General features: G+C 38.6%; 1 protein-coding gene and 1 long non-coding RNA gene across 3 annotated transcripts; both read right to left on the reverse strand.

The window, feature by feature from the left end:
- Window positions 1–951: 951 nt before the first annotated feature.
- Window positions 952–16,114, reverse strand: adgre5b.1 (adhesion G protein-coupled receptor E5b, duplicate 1). 2 transcript variants are annotated; one of them, XM_085163515.1, is made up of 17 exons: window positions 15,615–16,114; window positions 11,209–11,289; window positions 10,617–10,766; window positions 10,122–10,265; window positions 8,376–8,516; window positions 7,828–7,871; window positions 7,418–7,522; window positions 7,173–7,326; window positions 6,951–7,070; window positions 6,673–6,872; window positions 6,360–6,527; window positions 5,789–5,983; window positions 3,719–3,936; window positions 3,374–3,532; window positions 2,336–2,507; window positions 2,043–2,144; window positions 952–1,864 (listed from the first exon to the last, which is right to left on the reverse strand). In XM_085163515.1, exons 1-17 carry the CDS (start codon window positions 15,643–15,645, stop codon window positions 1,823–1,825), a joined length of 2,226 nt encoding a protein of 741 aa, XP_085019641.1. In that variant the 5' UTR covers window positions 15,646–16,114; the 3' UTR covers window positions 952–1,822. The 2 variants fall into 2 exon arrangements, with proteins under 2 accessions (XP_085019641.1, XP_085019642.1); XM_085163516.1 differs by lacking the exon at window positions 10,122–10,265 and having other exon boundaries at window positions 15,615–16,112.
- Window positions 11,791–15,608, reverse strand: LOC146516528 (uncharacterized). Its single transcript, XR_014874649.1, has 2 exons — window positions 14,442–15,608; window positions 11,791–14,396 (listed from the first exon to the last, which is right to left on the reverse strand). It is a non-coding gene; the product is annotated as an uncharacterized LOC146516528 (long non-coding RNA).
- Window positions 16,115–18,085: the final 1,971 nt, after the last annotated feature.

The following is an 18,085-nucleotide window of genomic DNA, read 5'->3' on the forward strand; positions in this document are numbered from 1 at the left end:
TTTCAGATGAAATAGAAGCTTTAATAAATCTTATGATGCACATTCTTCAAAGAAAACAGTACCAAATATAAACAGAACAAAGTAAAAAAATAAGTTCATATAACTTACATTCACAATAGAACAAAAAAAGCATGTAGCTATTTTCACATTGATATCCATAGCATTGTATAAAAAAAAAGGTTCGATGGCCATAAAAGTGCAATCACACTTACCAACCGAAGAACAGGGTAGATGTTAAAACCAACAGCGAGGTGACTTTAATATATTTTTGCAGTAAGGATTAAGACAATAAAGAAATCGAAATGTTTCCTTATATTAACATCTTTGTCGCTTTTTGTTTTTTCTGTAACTGGAAATATATTAAAAAGTTTATTTTTACTCTTCAGGATCTGTAACTGAGGCTGGTGCACTGTGTGAGTAAAGAGGTGCGGGATCATCATATTTATCATCATGGAAAAGTGCAACAAAATAAACAAATTCAGGTCTGTACAGCTCCCATCGCTTAAGTTTTACAGTAACTAAGAGTGTGTAAAGGCACATTGTGACAGCTCACAGGCTTAAACACAGTTTGCTTGCAGGAAGTTGCAGGCTTATCAGTAGGGTGGGTCTGTTTTTGTGAATTGCCCACTCGTTTTGGGACAGATTTAGAATTTCAAGTTCACAATTTTGAGAATAAAAAGAAAACCCTTGAAATATGCACTTGGGGTGGGGGAAAAAAGGCACAGCTCAGTTGTTAATCAAGGGCGAGTCTTTGAAAATAGCCACAAGTATTATTTTTTTTTAAAAACACTTGTTTTGTTCGTAATCAAAGAAGCAGACGTAAACTCCTTGCAAGAACCCACATGGGAACAAGGGGAAACTCATCATTGGTAAGCTGCTTCCGTTGCAGCCTACTGTTAAATAGAGTACATGGAAACAAATATTATCCGACAGTAACAACAACATTCCCAATCTTATATACAAACAGCCATTTATGCAAAAACAAAAATACAAATATGTAAAACAGAACAGTTTGCATGCTCATTTTTTTCTTGTAGCCTACGTAACATGGACTTTATTGTCTGCACTGAAAATAAATACTAACATAATTATATCATTTGTTATGACTTTGAAAGGAATACAGCTTATATTATTACTGTGATATGTTCTGTGTGAACCAATAAGCCACTCGAGCACCTTCACTTTCACACTCCTGAATAAACACTTTTAATAGTTGGCTTTTTCTTGCCTGTGACTTTAATGACATTTTTTTTGTGATAAAAATCTGTCATTACCAGTACGCCTTGAACTACAAAGAGTGCTACAGCACACAAACAATGAGGAAAACAACCGAATTCAGGAGGTAAATCGGACCTTGCGACCTTGTGAGTAGCAAACGATGCTACTGGATTGAACTGAAATTTGGTCCCATTAACATTACGTTACCTACGAGGACTAACCTGTGCTTAAGAGGTCACAATTTCATTTCTTACTGTTCTATGATGTGACGCTTTAAAGACAAGCTATAAATGCTTGCTATCAGTACCTAAGAATGACATTTTATTTTGAAATAAAGGATTTTAAGAGGACTTGGATAAAACTAAAAACTATCGTTTAAATGTAAATATCCAGGAACCACTTTTTTTTCTTTTTTTTTCCCAAGTCACCAAGTGTGGGTGAATCTGCCAACACCCCTCAGCCAGCATTATGTAATCATTTAGTGAGTCACTGCTTTTAGACTTCACCGGAATCAAGTTTAAATGAAGAATTGCTGTAGGTGACAAAATAGGCTGAATGTGTGATAGTCATTAAGTCTTTGGAGGACAGCTTTAGCTTGAGCTCTTCATATTTGTGATTCTCCTGTTTGCTGCCCACTCTTTGAACCCTAAAGGGAGACAAACCACACAGTTAGACACAGAGTAATTTAAAGCTAATAATTACACACCCCTAGTAGATTAAAAAGTACCAAAGTGCTACCAGTGAGAAAATGCAGTTCTTTACTTTCCACTACAAAGTGTGCTTGTGACCAAGGGTGATATCCAGTGGTATTATTGCATGCTTACTTGTGATTGACTGCTGGAGGGATTTGTGGTGCTTAGGTCTGAGTATCTCTTCTTCTGTGACGTGCAGATACAGGAGAGGAAATTGGCATATTCCTCTCTCACCTACAGAGGGCAACAGAACATTAAGAAACAAATCTGTGTTGCCGCCTCGCATACTGACGCAATCTTACATGTTTGTCACTGATTTTGCTCTTTTCACTGATTTTTTTTAAATATACATTTTCATGCCGTTTTAATTTTGGTCTTAGCATCATGTCCACACGAAGCTTTGCACAAATATACTGTATTCGTACCTGTTTGGACAGCAGACAGTGCATGATGAAGACCAGTGCGCCCTGCAGGCTGTTGAAGATGGTGAAAATGTACGACACCGCAACAGGGGGATCCTCTTGAAACAAGAAGACCCCAGATACCCACATCAGACCCAGAATACACATCTGGGCTACAGCTGTCACAGTGAAAGCTCTGCAGAGGGAAAAGAAGGATGGGAAAAAGGGTAAGTCAATAAAGATTACCGGAGAATGGTAAAGGTTACACACGGATGACTCAGTTACTACATCAGTGTTTGGAAAGCCCCATTAAAAGTGAAAGAACACAATGAGACATGTGTTCTAGGCAAAGCAGCTACAGAACAGATCATTTTAGTTCACTTTGCTGTCTGCTGAATTTATGTGGAAGCAGAAAAGCCAAAGGCTAATGATAAATATAAAAGAGAGATTAAAAGAGGCACTCTTGAAAAGAAGTTTCTGTCAGTTTGCTCTGTATGGCTCCTTTGTTCTATTTATTTATCCAGCCTAGCTCAAATTACCAACTTAGCCAAGAATCCATTTAGCGAACAAGAAGATCGAAATGTGAAAAAGAGACTTTTCTTCCACAGACAGAAAGTGTTGGATTATAATTTAATGCCTTCTGACTTTTTCTCTACTGAAAAAAAACATCTTTCTCTCTTGTTTCTGGCACAAGAAGTTCACTTTCCCAACTCCCTGGACTGAACTACACATCATTCATGATCGACTAGCAAAAAGAACAAGGGATTTCTTTTTAACTCTAATGTTTTTTGCAGCTATGAGCGGAGGGTCCATGAGCTAAGTATGAGCCTACTGTAGGTAGACAGGCGAAACAAAATCAATTAACAGGAGCCCATCAGGGAGCTGTCACAACTAAGAAAACATTCCCTCCATTTTTTCCCCCTCACAAAACGTATCCTTTCTATCAAAGCAATTCCCAGTCCCGAAGCTGCCATATTGAATCTATATATTGTACGTTTTATAGTTACACAGTTTGGTCATGAAGTGGAAGGGGTTACACATTCAAATTATACAAAGACTGACTTAATTTTGTGCAGGTTGGAGAGGTCTGGGTTGAGGCTGGCAAACTTCTGGGCAAGTTTCCAGACGGTGATGAGAAAGAAGAAGACATTCACAAAGATGACTAAGCACACAGGCCCGAAGAAGCTCCAGATGAAGCCGTCATCCGTGGATAGCCAGCAGCTACGTTTAGGAGTGATAAAACACACGTTCACAACAGGATGTTCTTTGCTTCACTGAGATAGATTGCAAGTTTATGCAACCTACTGATGTCATTACTATTAAGCAACTGTAGATACACATGCACAGACAAGGCTTCTCTGTTCATCACAAACTATTTATTTTGCTTTTAGTTACTGGAAGACTTACTATTTTTTAGTGCCGTATCCGTTTGGTCTAACGCAGGCAGATATAATGACGATAAACAGAGGCGTCCCGTAGCCCACAGCATATAGGTAGAGGGGCCGCATGGTGGCATTGAACACCAGAACAACCATACGGTACAGCTGCACCCCTTCTAACAGCATCCAGGTGAATACCGCCAGGAAGAAGAAATGGAGCATTGCTGCTACAAACCTGCAGCCACCCTGTAATGTGAAAGGACACAGAAAAAGAACACGTCAGAGAGGAGAAAGCGCCGCTCTATCCCCGATCGTACAGCAGTCAGCTGCTTGCAATGTTTATGTGAGTGAGAATTATTCACACAAACATTTTCCATTCTCCAAATTTAATTAAGACCACATGAATAAGTAGCTTAGTAGCATTTTACATCTTTACTGCCAATGTATTAATGGAGCAAAGATGTACATAAACATCAGAAAACACAGTACCACAGCACCAATTCTGCTCAACTCATATGGACAAGGATAACAAAATACACCATTTTAGCATGTAATGCTTCAAGGTCAGACATCATTTTTGCTTATCGGGAACCTTCAGTCATGTGATCTCTCTGAAGGAGAAGAGACTACAAAGTAACTCTTGACAGCTGTGAAAAGCACAAGGTGTGACAAATCAAGCCAACAGCAACACTTTAACAACACTTTAACAGTGGCCAGGCTCGGCTGTTACTTTGTTGCTGTCAGAGTTAAGCACAGATAATTCCTCGGTGCCTGTGTTCTGCTGAATCCCAAAACCGATCAATAGATTAACAGAGAAAGAACTAAAAAGAAGCATCAGGTCAACCAGCAAGCTGCTACCTTGTCTGCATTATTAGGTAATTATCCACTTGCCATAATTATCACAGTTTGTTATCCATGTATCTGTGGAAGCTTATCAGCTCAAGGACACCTTCTCTCAGTGTTGGCAGATGCTCCTGGCAAGGCTAAAATCCGCCCACGCTTTTCTGAGCTCATCATTGTTTACAGTTAGTTTGTATAACTTCCATTTTGAAACATATGAGCACTGAAAACAGTCTAATTGTTAATGAGACAAATTATAAGTGGGTTTTTGTACTTTTGAGGTGTTAAAATATCCCAAAAAAATGGCATTTTACACTTGCTAAGCTAGGTACTGTTCTCTGGTACCATCCTGAGCTGCCACCCTGCCTCAGCAGTACTTATTCTGTTCTCCTTCAGAAAGAAGTCTTTTCTCATTATTGCATTGGTTAGTTTATAGCTGAGCTGCTGTAACAAGCCAGTGTGTCTGATCAAAATATATTCTGTTCTTAGTCAGATGAGTAAACGACAGCATTAAGAGCTAAACAAGCCTTCGTCTTTTTTTGCAGCGTCGTGATTGTGTAAACTACACAATTCAAACAATTACAGTTCAAACAGTGAAGTGTAATTAAGTGTCTCTGCAGTAAGTAATGTCAGCCAACATCATTTCAATTAAAAATGAGTCCACAGACATCTAGAGGCATTTTTAGAGGTACTCACAAAGTCATTAATGAATGAAATGGCATTAACTACAACTAAATGGGAATAATCAAGCAAAGCACATGTGGAATAGGTTAGGTTATGGGATAGATTCTGATTCAAACTGAAGTTTTCTTTGCAACAAACTTCCCTGTCCTCATTTTTGTAATTTTCTGCTCCATTCTGAGCCTACTCCAACAATCTGTCTGTGAAAAATTTTCACAGACAGATTATTTTTTTAAAAAGTAAATTTTTTCCCCTTTAGAAAACCCACAAGGCTATTCTGCTTTATCATGTCAGAAAGCGCCATTCGAGATTTATTTCTGCAGGAATGCTCCAGCATTAAAGTGAGAAAGACTCTGCTTCACAGCAGATACACAGAAAGATAAGTATCATGTGAAGAAATTGCATGACACTATATGACAAACTAGTTAGTTACATTAACTATGATTTGACCCACATTCTCAAGTACAGGCCGTTAGCTGCCGTGCCTGGCACAAGATATTGTTGTTACCACGAATGCTGGTGAATTTACATATTCTCTTTAAACATGTAGCTTTTTTTTTCCCTTTTAGAAACGTACCACAGGTTTAGTTTGAGAAATGCCAGCCAGGAAGATAAGATCAGCTATAAAGAGACAGATGCAGAGGTGCAGGTGGATGGTGGTGCGGGTTCCCTGTATGGAACGGCAGAACTTGAAAGTCAGGATGCAGAGTGTGAGACACAACAGGGAGATGGTCAGTCCTATTTTAGTAACCAGCTCGAGCCCATAGGTGTGCTGGAAGAGAAGACAATAAGTGTGAGTGCAGCTGGTTACCAGTAAATAACATTTTGTTGCACATTTCTTTTCAAGATCATAAAATCATTTTACTTATAAACTTATAAAGTAAAGCTATTCTAATAGAAAATGATTTGTATTTCATTGAGGTATAAGTCATGAACACTGATGACCCTTACCCTATGTTTTTAGATTGAGTAATTTTACATTTGTTTTCCCATGTCTTGGGAATTAGGGGACAAGAAAAATTTCAAACTGACATGCATCAGAATTTGTTTTGTTTTTTTTAATCAAGATATAGCGTTAGGTTTAGGGTCAGGGTCACCGATGAGGTCTTAAACCTTACATGGTTACACTTTTTTAAGCTGTTTCTTACCTCGATGGGGTGAAGAGCCATGAGAACCGCAAAGCTGCTCAGATGGTTACATGTACATATGGTGCGTGAGGCATTGGAGTCCTGCTTAGAACAACCATCTGTGGACCAGGCCCCTGTCTCGGTCCAATATGCACAGATGTAGCTCACGTTAGCCGATTCCTCTATGTCCTAAAACCAAAACAAACATGTCAAAGATGCGATTTATGTTTAATTTACATCTCTTGTTCTTTTGCTCCTCGTGTTTGTTACTGTGAAGCTCAAAAGAAGTAAATGACTGATTTTAAAAAAGTGCATGTGACACAGGTGGGATTACCTCAAGATGTCTGAAGGTGATGTTGACAGAGCGGCTCAGCTTCTGAGTCGACGGATTTGAGACCACCACAGACACAACTTTAGAGAAGACCTGGAAGGAGGGGTCCGCTCCATTTTCTTTAGCTCCTTTGACCATCTCGAAAGACCTGTTCACAGAGCTTTCAAGGTTTTTGTAGCTCAACAATGCAGCCACAGCAAAACCTGTAAAAGATCCTCAGAATATTAGAATATTATAAACTTATTATGACTTGAACTGGACAGAAAAGAACTGATATTTACCAGGATATTTTCCCGTCCCGGCTGCTGTTGTCCAGTCTGTGTCCAGATAAGCATATTCACTGGACAGACGAATATCTCCAGTTGGTCGAGTCGTTCCTCTTTGAACCGCAATCTGTGCATCTATTCAAGCAAATCACTCATTTCAAATCATAGGACACTTTGCATCCTAACTATTAGTTCCCAAGATGGAAATCATCAAGTTCATTAATTCAAAAGTGTTACCTATCTTGTTGTTCTCCATCTTAGTGTGGTTGTCTTTTAGCTGAGGCCCAATGAATAAAATCGATTTCTCCACAGTAGTGAGCAGCCCGCTCACACTTTCATCGATGTTCGGGGTTCCAGGAGACAGCATCGCATCAGTTTCTGTGAAAAGTTTCTGTCACAAATAAAAGACACAGAGGGGGGATTGTGAATACTGCATATGCATTTGCATTTGGTATGAGTGCATACTTGTATCTTTTCCTAACCTCCAGTAGCGCATCTCCATCAAGCTTTACTTTACTGCCAGTTCCAGACAGAGCCAAACAGCTGTTTCTCATTATGGACATGATGTTTGCCAGGCCCCCGAGCAACTGGGCGACACATAGACAGAGAATAAAGACACTATTCAGCCTGCCCTATTATAAAGTTCATGTATTTTGAACCTTGCGGGGCCATAAGCAAAGCGTGGTGTACTTGTATGCGAATCCAGGTGTGCTATGAGATTTTTTGCCAGCCAGATGTGATTGTCAGAGTAAATAAGTAACTTTGAAACACCTGATAAACAGGATTTAAGCTAGATGTATTATGTATTTTTGAACTATAACTGGCTCTTCTAATTATATCTGTGATTGTTCCATTATGTTGATAATGATCAGAATTTTATTTCCACACTTACCTGTGTTGGCTTTTTCTCAGCATGGAAGTTATCACAATCGAGTTCTAGACAAAACAAAGCATTAGGTTATCACCACACCGGCTGACTGGGATTCTTGGCTCCACCATGAAAAGAGCGTGTGATAAAAAATCTCACAGTAAAGGAACAAGACTATGCAATGTGCTGGAAGACATAAGCCACAATCTAGATTCTTGAACTGATAAGTTCACACAGAAAGTAGATAGAGTGTTGAGTAAGCCCTGATATCAAAAACGAAACTGAGTCCCAAAAGATAAAAGAAAGCAAAACCACAAGCTGCATGACTAAGAAGGGAAAAAGGGACTATACTCAGGAAGCGCAGTGGATGAAATTTGTTTTTTTTACTACTTAAACAAACGTGGTGGTGTAAAAGATGGTGAAAATATAGTCTGCAACTAATACAGTGACGTCTTTGTCAGGAAAATTGCAAAAATCCAACGTAGGTGTGTTGCCTAATGTGAAGAATATGAGGACATAAAAGCTGTGAAGTGCACTCGTTTATAGGAAATAACAAAAAACTGCACACTTACTTGAGCATGGTGTCCTTTCCGCGCTGTAATTGGTGTAGCCATTTGAGCAGTTGCACCAATAACTCCCAATAATATTATTACACTCTCCATTGGGTCCACAGAGCTCTTCTTTATTTTCACTGTCTGTGCACTCATTAAAATCTGTGTAGGGATATAGAGCAGAGGCATAGGTAATGGCTCATACTCCTCAAAAGTAATAATTTTGATTAGACAGAAACAACTCTGATTATAGGAGGTATTGGTCCATCCTTCAAAAGAATAAACGTCTCTGAAATGTAGCTACCCGCACAGTCATGTGACTTTTATGATGCTGGTAAACTTTCCCAGCAAACGGTGTTGTGACATCTTGTCTTGTATTTTGGGATCACTAAGTTCTACTTGCAAGTTATTGCAAGTAGAACTTGCCCTTTACATTATGACACTGTGTCATAATGTAAAGGGCCTATAAGACTTTTTAAAGATCATATCAGCACTAGCAGAGTTTTTGTAAGCTTTCATTTTCTCTTGCTGGCTGGATGCTACTGTGAGCCTGGTCTCCTGCTCTCTCCTTTCTCTCTTTTGTGTGTTTTTTGTTATTGGAGACAAATTTGATTTCCTTTTTTTTAATGTTGAGCTTGTTTGTACTCAGTGGGTGTACAGATAAACACACATGTGAAATGTATGAAATAGTAGAACTTGACGAGAATATTCAAACCCAAATTAGCAAATCTGGGGGAGCATCATTTTAATATATTCAGCTCCATGCAATACCTATGGAAGCCTGTTTTCTCCACTAAAAAGAAATAGAAAGTATCAATTTTAAGAAAAGTAAACCGAAATTTCGACTTATTTTCTCAAATTTTTGACTTATTAACTAGAATTTTTGAGAAAAGTAACTTGAAATTTCAAGTTAGCTCTGTCAATCAGTAATCTACGTGAATGATGTCATTTTCTTGTTACCCGGAAGGATATGGCGCAGAGGAATGCGCACTAAACAAATTGTGCGCATTCCTCTGCGCAAAATGTAATTAAATTTCGAGTTATTTATACCTTTTTTTCAGTGGCGGAAACAGGCTTCCATAGATACTACTATCTGAACCTTGCCAAATAACAGCAGATGGAATGATCAAAACTACACAAACAATTTTTCCAGTTGGAACTCACATTTCAATATTCTGTAGTTTATACAAAGACCATTATTAAAAATTCTACAATTCTAATTTTGCCTCAGGATATCAGATCTCCTCAGCATGATTACTGCTTTTATTCACCACTCCGGTATGTTCCCATAAATAAGAAAATCGTGTATATTTTAATATTTGCTTTTACTTCACTATTCACCATGACTTAAAAACACTTTTATCATTGTGATTTTTCAAAAAACTAAACAAGAAATGATCACTTATTCCTATTTGTGTTCAATAATCTACAGCAGAAACCAATCACCCCACATTCAACAATTTTAATCAATTTAAAACTTTCCAAATCTCCATACACAGCACACTTTTTAATTTAACTTAAGAATCTTCTTCAAAAATGTAACATGGAAAACGTCAATAAATAAAATATCTTCATGGCACCACACCTGTACAACAATACAGGTAATACCATCTGGTTAAACAACTATAACTGAGTTTCATTAGATAATCCCAGATCTCTAGCTTTAGCAAACAAACTATAGTGAGCTTTCCAAGCCTGATATCTGAAAACATACTGTAAACAATGATGAGAGCAGACAGGTGAAATGTATGTCACACACACACTTACCTATGCACTGTCCCTGTGTGAAGTTAACCTTTGTTGAACTGTAAATGAATCCATGTTGGCACTGACAGTCGTAGCTGCCAATTGTGTTAATGCAGCTTGAATTTTTCCCACATATAGATGAATTACCTATACACTCATTTGTATCTGTAGATTTCAATACAAAATCATAAAGCATACCCATCAACAGATAACAAAACACAAGATTAGGGTATCAGGCCAATCAGTCAATTACGCTCCGTTTAGCCTAATTTTACTCTTCTTGGAACAGCACCACTCAACTTGAACTGATGACACTACGTACAAAAAAACCCACCATTCATCTTTACAGCTGCTTCATTGCTGTTGCTACTAACACTGAGATGGACAAATTGCAGTTGTATCTCCAAATTAATTTTTAAGCTTGTGAGAGCAGTTGCTGACATAATTGTTGTGGTCACTAATCTCTGTAAACAATGGTAAGAGCAGACTGGAAAAGGGCGTGTCAAACACACTTACCTTTGCACTGTCCCTGTCCCTCTGTGAATTTAACCATTTTTGAACTGTGAATGAATCCACGTTGGCACTCACAGTAGTAGCTGCCAATTGTGTTAATGCAGCTTGAATGATTCCCACATGGCAATGGATTTTCTGAACACTCATTGATATCTGTAGATTTAAATACAAAATGAAAACACATAACCATGAGTATATAGTAAAAAATAATATTCAAGTTTTTATTTTATTTTTTTTTACAAATGCAAAAATATCATTTCAGTTTAAAGCAAACTCGGTAGTTATCTTATTAGATTATTTTCTTTGTGTCATATTTCTTTAATTAGCTGCTAGTATTTGAAATGATCTAACAATTTCAAACTCCTCTACTGTTGTTTCAAATTTAATCTTTCCTGGACGTGAGCTAAAAGTCCTAAAATGGGAAAAAATAAAGAAGAATGTCATTAAGAAAGGCCACTTTCCTATCAAACTATCCTAAGAGTCCTTGCATAATGGTAATGCCATGTTTGTCTGAGAGTTCTTGTTTTGAGAAATGGCACACAGAAGCAAGAAAATGTCAAAGAAAAGTCAAAACGATAGGTAATGACAGATTTACCAGTGCAGCTGCTGATAGTTCTGTTGTAGCTCAAGCCATTTTGACACACCTGAGCACGATTTCCCAGAGCACATGCTAACCCTGTGGAGAAAAAGCAAAAGAAAGAATGTGATTAAATTACAGATCTTATTAGAAATCCATCTTTTGATATAAAGAGAAACAAAGTTTTAAATAAACAAATTGTGAATGTGAAGTTGCCATGTAATATGTTGTGTCTTCAAAAAGTTTACTTCATTTTAACGTCTCTGTTTATGTTCCCATCTACAAGTATCTATCACTTTGCTAAGAGTGTGAACTATGCAAACAGAATTATTAGCTTAGCTCACAGTTTTGCAAAAGTCATTATGTTTCCTTCCTCAGTTAGCAATTTGCACACAAGGTGTTTAATGCTCCCAGATCCTTCTTCTGTCTTTCCCTTCTTCTACCACAATTCTGTTATTTCACAATGAGGCTAAACTGTCCCACAGTAATGCCACAGGAAACACAGACAGTGTTGCTCAGTGCACAGTGACAGAAAGTGTGAAAGAGGCCGACTTGTTCTTATTAAATGATGAAATAACCACAGACAGAAACAATACCTGAATTTATTTAATAATAATGGATTGGATTTATATAGCGCTTTTCAAGGCACCCAAAGCGTTTTACAATGCCACTATTCATTCACTCTCGCATTCACACACTGGTGGAGGCAAGCTACGGTTGTAGCCACAGCTGCCCTGGGGCAGACTGACAGAAGCGAGGCTGCCATATCGCACCTTCTGGCCAACACCAGTAGGCGATAGGGTAAAGTGTCTTGCCCAAGGACACAACGACCAGGACAGAGAGCCTGGGGATTGAGCCGGCGACCTTCCGGTTACAGATACGCCTCCCAACCCCCTGAGCCACGGTTGCCCCAAGACTAACCGCATGCTCGCATACAGACGACTCTACTGACCAGTGAGCACATGTGCCCTAGCTGTATGACTCCTACACATTTTTACTCTCTAGCTTTTAATTGTGTTTTGTTTCATTCTTTGTGTGTGTTTGATCTACCTTTTAGTTTTTTACTATGTACAGCACTTTGGTCAACCTGAATGTGCTAATAAATAAATTGATTGATTAATTGATTGATTGACTCCTCTGCCTTTTCTGCCATCTTTTGTAAGCTGCATGTCTATTTTTCTCTCTCTGTTCCTAGAAGTATATTTTGACTTGATAGACAATAAATACTTCCTTCTGTAAACTGTTTCAGTTTTGTAAACACAGGCGGGTTGTCTTTTCACTAAAGGGCTGACTGTGAGAAGTAAAGCTGATTAGTAGGTGTTGATCGGTCATATGTTTACCTTTTTTTTTTTTTTTGAGTTTGCTTGAAAAAGTCCAGCGTTTGTTTGCCTTTGGTTACAGTAATAGCATGTGAACAGAGACAAGGAAATTAATCATGCAAGAGCTATTTTGCTGTACTCGCGCAGCATCTTTTTTTAGAAATATTAGTTATTTAAAAATATTGTGATTTGAAGAAAAAACAGAGCCTTGTATTATGGTTGAAATTGTTATGTTTGAGTGCTGAACTAAATTGCTGGCATTTGATGATATCATTCATTCAGTTATTACTAAGACTTTAGCCCCTGTCATTATTGTTAGACAGGGGTTTCTGTAGGCCACAGTTAATTTCAACTTTAAACCTAAACCTATATTCACCTGAACTCTGTTTATTTTTACCACAGCGCAAACATCTAGCCAATGTTGGTTGCAGACCACATATTCAGACATGTAGTATTCCTGTCTAACACATAGTACACAATGTTGACTTTTATATTTAGTGCTGTCACAAAAGATGTCTTGAAAAATGTCATGTACTTTTTAGATTTTCACCAACTTCTGAGGGGACTAACTGACCCTTTTGCCTTTTATGTCACATTATCATTACTGAGCAGCTTGTGGAAGTAATGTTCATTTCATTCAAAGGCTACTGACCAACTTTTGACTTGGTCAGCACACGAATTTGTTTTTTGATATTCCTCACAACCGAAGACCAGGGACATTCAGTTTTGACAAAAGAGGTCAGAGTTGCAACACTTGGGTGATATAACAGGATGTTCGACACATCACTGGTTTCATCTTAACAAAAGAAGAGTTTTGCCACATATTGTGAGAGCTCAACACAGCACGGTTCGAAAGAGGTAAGCACAGAAAGCGTGAAACTGTGATGCAAAAAAAACCCCCAAAAAACCAGCAACAACAACAAAAAGTTGACTAAAAGAAGCAACAAATGCTGCAGTGGGTGATAACTCTTATTGTGTTTGTTTATGAAGCAGTGCTATAGAGCATTGAACAAGCATATTGGCATATTAGCAACATGTGTACATAACTTTATATAGGAAATAGACTGTATATGGGGAAGGGACAGCGTGTTGCCACGTGAAGGTCGGGGGTTCGAATCCACAGAACGGCTACCCTGAAGTACCCCTGAGCAAGGTACTGTCCCTACACACTGATTGGTGGCTGCCCACTGCTTCACTGAGTGAATGGGTTAGATGCAGAGAAAGTAATTTCCCCACGGGGATCAATAAAGTATACATTATTATTATTATTATTATTATATAAAAATCGCAGCAGCATTGTGATGTCACCCTCTCTGCACTGAATCATACTTGTTATTAATCTCTGGCTCTCTTCCACAGCATGTCTTCTATCCGGTCTTCCTTCTCTCACCCCAACCGGTGGCAGATGGCCCCGCCCCTCCCTGAGCCTGGTTCTGCTGGAGGTTTCTTTTGGTTAAAAGGGAGTTTTTCCTTCCCACTGTCACCAAAGTGCTTTCTATAGGGGGTCATGTGATTGTTGGATTTTTCTCTATATATTATTGTAGGGTCTACCTTATAATATAAAGCACCTTAGGGTGACTGTTGTTGTTATTTGACGCTATATAAATAAAACTGATTGAATTGAATTGAATTGAATTGAATTGAATTGAATTGAATTGAATTGAATTGAATTGAACTGAATTGAATTGTCAAGTCTAATTCTAAAGCCTTAAGCTGACCATTTTGTCTGTGGCCACCTTGGCCCGCTAAAACTAGATGTCATTGTGCATACGATTCAAACCTCAGTGACTCTTGTCTTACATCAGCTACTTGTCCATCCCGGACCCTGCACTATTATTCATTTGGCTTTAATAGGGACCAAAATTTTGAAAATGTGAACATCAAACTCTATTCGGTAAAATCTGAAGCCAGCAGTTTCGCCGACAAACACACCAGGAAACTGTTCACTGGGGTTATAAATCAAGTGAACAATACAAACACATTTTCTCATGGGTTTCTTTAAAATCGGGTGTCTTTCTGCAGCCAGATGCGTCACCCTGCGTTAGGTGTCTTTACTTTTCAGACCTGTACTCCATTAACAACTTTTATACACAATCTATGGATATATTTGTTAGTTGATGATTGTTTAGTACGTTTTAAATGTATTTATCTTAATAAAAACATGAGCTCATTAAAGAATATTGTAAGGCATCTGCACAAAGATGATAATAGAGTCAAGTGAACTTCTGAAATCAGCCTACATTACATGAACCATCACTTCTGGTGTACCACTAGACAAACCAGAAGAACTAACACGAACGTCATGCTCTAATACATCTGCGGTTTATTCAAACAAGACTTGAAGATTCCTCTTACGGGGAGTCACGTTGTCTGTGATCTTTGCATATTACTGCTGACATATGCAACGGTCTGATTGAACAGCGATACTGGATTCAGGTTCAGGGTTTCTGAGGATGTGGCGGTTTTTCTGGAGGTTTTTACTCGACGCCAAGCCATTCAATAAAAGCGAATTGCCTCAAGAAAGATCTACTTATGAGTTCAGCTAAGCTTCATTTATATAGCACGTGTTCGCAAAAACAGTCACCTCAAGCTGATTCATAATGTAAGCTAAAAAAACCCGGACAATCTGAAAACATAACCAAGCACTTAGCGATAGTGGGGAGCAAGAACTCCTTCAACACCAAGAGACAACTGGTAGAACCAGTGATGTGTAACGATGTGCCGCGAGTAGTTACGGGTGAGGGAAAGGACCATAGAACAACATTCAAGAAACAGAAACTGGGGTAAAACACATCAGGAAGGTGCCAATCACTGTTTGACAGGGTTATGTTACCACTGTAAGCTAGAATTAACCTAAATAACTTTTAAAAAGAAAAAAAGTAATAATATTATATTTTCGAGTGACAAACTTGGTTAATACCATGCTGGATGGATTAAAATGTTCTCTAATTCTTGAGTTTTTAATTTTTTCTCTTTTTTGCCCATGTCTCATAAAATTAAGAAATTTGCTTTAAGTACCCTAAACTTTCCCTTCGCACACTCTTCGTCACTTCGTTACACACACACACACACTCACACACAAGGTAAAGTCATTTTAAAACTTACCAAGCAGAAGTAGTTCCTTCCCAAATCCCATGCTGAATAGGAAAAACAGTTCCACACAGAAGTTTGTTTCTGAACTATCGCGACTATGAATGAAGTGAAAATCGGGTGGCTGTCCGCTCACAAAGGTTCAAGAAAAAAATTTCAGGTCCATAAAAATCGAAAAAGTATTTGAGTGACAAAACAAACACTGATCACTGAAAAGAGACGTCCTTTTTGTACAAGTTATTTTTACTTGTGACAGAAAAAACAAGAATGAACCTTCACCAGCTTTCTTCCTCCCTCAGATTCAGACTTTTAGCCTGGGCATGGCTCGCGCTCGACTCCCCACCCCTCGCTCTCGAGCGCGCGCGAGACCTCTCTATCTCAGTCTCTCTCTCTCACACACACACACACACAGACTCTCTCTCTCCCTCCTTTCTTTCTCTTCATTTATCAGCGTGGCCCTGTCTCCCTCACACTGCTCTTTCTTGCACTTTTCTTTGACTCTGTGTCTTTCCACATGAATACGTTTCTCACACTGGCACATATCACATTGCTTGCACACACAGCCCCCCTCTGTCTACACCAGCTTTCACATTTCCCCCTGCTCCAGTGGCCTCTATTTCAGGAGCTATTCACATGAGAGACAGAAAAGGGGGGGGGGGGGGGGTGGACTGAAGAGAGGGCGATGACTAACACTCAGCCTAAACAGCTGCTGCTGTACTTGAGTCTTGCCCGTAAGTAATCTTATATCCTTTCCCATTCTCCTCCAAGTCCTACTCTGCTCTTCTTCTACATTTTCTTGTTTGCCTGCTCAGCATTCAGCCCTTCACCCAGTTCCACTGACAAACCCTCTGCATTTTCTCAACCCCCCCCCCCCAAAGCTGCGAGAAAACAGACTGGAGACAGATAGAGTGACCTCTGTTAAAATGAAATCCACCACACAAGCATAATGCTGTGGTTCACAGAAAACAGCAGGGGTTTGACAACAGCTTTATATTTGATAAAGAAATAAATGCTTTTGTTGTTAGAATTAGTTTCTTACAGCTGAGGGCCCTTGCAAAGGTTACACCCTCTCTCATCACTTCATTTCATCCAGGCTTGGTTATAGCCTTTATTTGGGCATCAGCCAGGCTCTGCTTCCCCATCTGCAACTTGTCCAAAATGCAGCAGCTCGACTCCTAACGGGCACACACAAACAAGACCATATTTCCTTAGTTTTGGCTTCCAGGCACTGGCTCGCAATGTGTTTTACAATTAGTTTTTACGTTTTTGCTTGTCTTTTAATCTTTGAACGGGTTAGCAGCTTCTTATCATTCTGATCTGTTAACTATGTACACATCTCAAAAGATTACTGAGCTCAGCTCCTTCCTCATTTCTTGGCATTGAAACTAGACTTGACATTTGTTTGTCTTCTGTTTGTTTTTCTTGCTTTTATTCTTTTAGTTGTACAAAACTTTGGTCAGTGTTTATTGTTTATCAAACATTTAAAAAAAAAAAAAAAAAGACTTGGCATTAAAATCTATCATGTAAAGAAATAACTTCTTTAACTAGAAAACAAGTGGGTGCCAATCTTTTGTTGTCTTTTGTAGCTGAGTGCTCTATATCTTCATTAGTAATACAGGATCATTATATAAATACAGGTTCCGCCTTTAACAAGACTCAGAATCCCATACTAAGACTGTTAGGGTTACTGAAGTGTAACATCTCAAACCAGCTTCCAGTTTCCAGACGCTTGACCGTGATCAAGAAACTGATTTTTGTTAAATGAGTTTTATGATCATGTTTTGAAAATGTGTGGAAATGCTCAAAATAATGCACACTCATCCTTATATCTATATTATTGCTTTTAATATCTTCCCATACACACTGCTTAGCAAATACATTCTGAACCATGACAAGTTACACACTGACACTTAGTCAGGGAATCATTATTGTCATATTGTAAAGGTATATCCCTTTAGCTTTATGTTCCGATGCATTGACGGCAAATATGAAGACATAAACCTTCAAAAGTGTGCCATAGGTAACAGCTGGGGTGGAAAACAGCAGACCACAAGATTATGCAACCAGTTTGACTTTTTTTTCCATTTCATTTTACTTTCTTTTTGACTCTACTGCAGCTCTATAACTAGGTTTGGGCTTTAGTTAGGTATAGAATTGAGTGATTACATGTAGCCACCAAACCCTGTGTTTATAGGTTTAAGGGAAAGAACATTAAAATACACACTTTCAACTGAAACCTTAAACCTTTGCAAACTTTTACCATCTGCAACACACTTCTTTGATTTTACCTTGGTTACCCAGGTTTACACATCCTTGGTTACCATGGGTACACGTTCTGCAACCATAACAACACCTGTGGAGCCTTTTAACCCACAGTGTCATTGCACGGTTTTCTGATTTCAATGATCTCTGGTTTGGTCCTATTGGTGTGCCTTGAAGATTGAAAAATACAAACTACAACTACGGTTACCTGCTGCTTCATGACA

This window comes from Neolamprologus multifasciatus, chromosome 6 (genome assembly GCF_963576455.1).
Source record: "Neolamprologus multifasciatus chromosome 6, fNeoMul1.2, whole genome shotgun sequence".
Taxonomy (NCBI): Eukaryota; Metazoa; Chordata; class Actinopteri; order Cichliformes; family Cichlidae; genus Neolamprologus; species Neolamprologus multifasciatus.

Excerpts from the sequence above, each read along its gene's own strand:
- adgre5b.1 (XM_085163515.1), bottom strand. The coding sequence starts at position 15,645 with ATGGGATTTGGGAAGGAACTACTTCTGCTTG. Across the intron at positions 11,290-15,614 it reads GAAGGAACTACTTCTGCTTG|GGTTAGCATGTGCTCTGGGA; the intron begins GTAAGTTTTAAA and ends TTTTCTCCACAG. Across the intron at positions 5,984-6,359 it reads TGGCTCTTCACCCCATCGAG|CACACCTATGGGCTCGAGCT; the intron begins GTAAGAAACAGC and ends CTTCTCTTCCAG.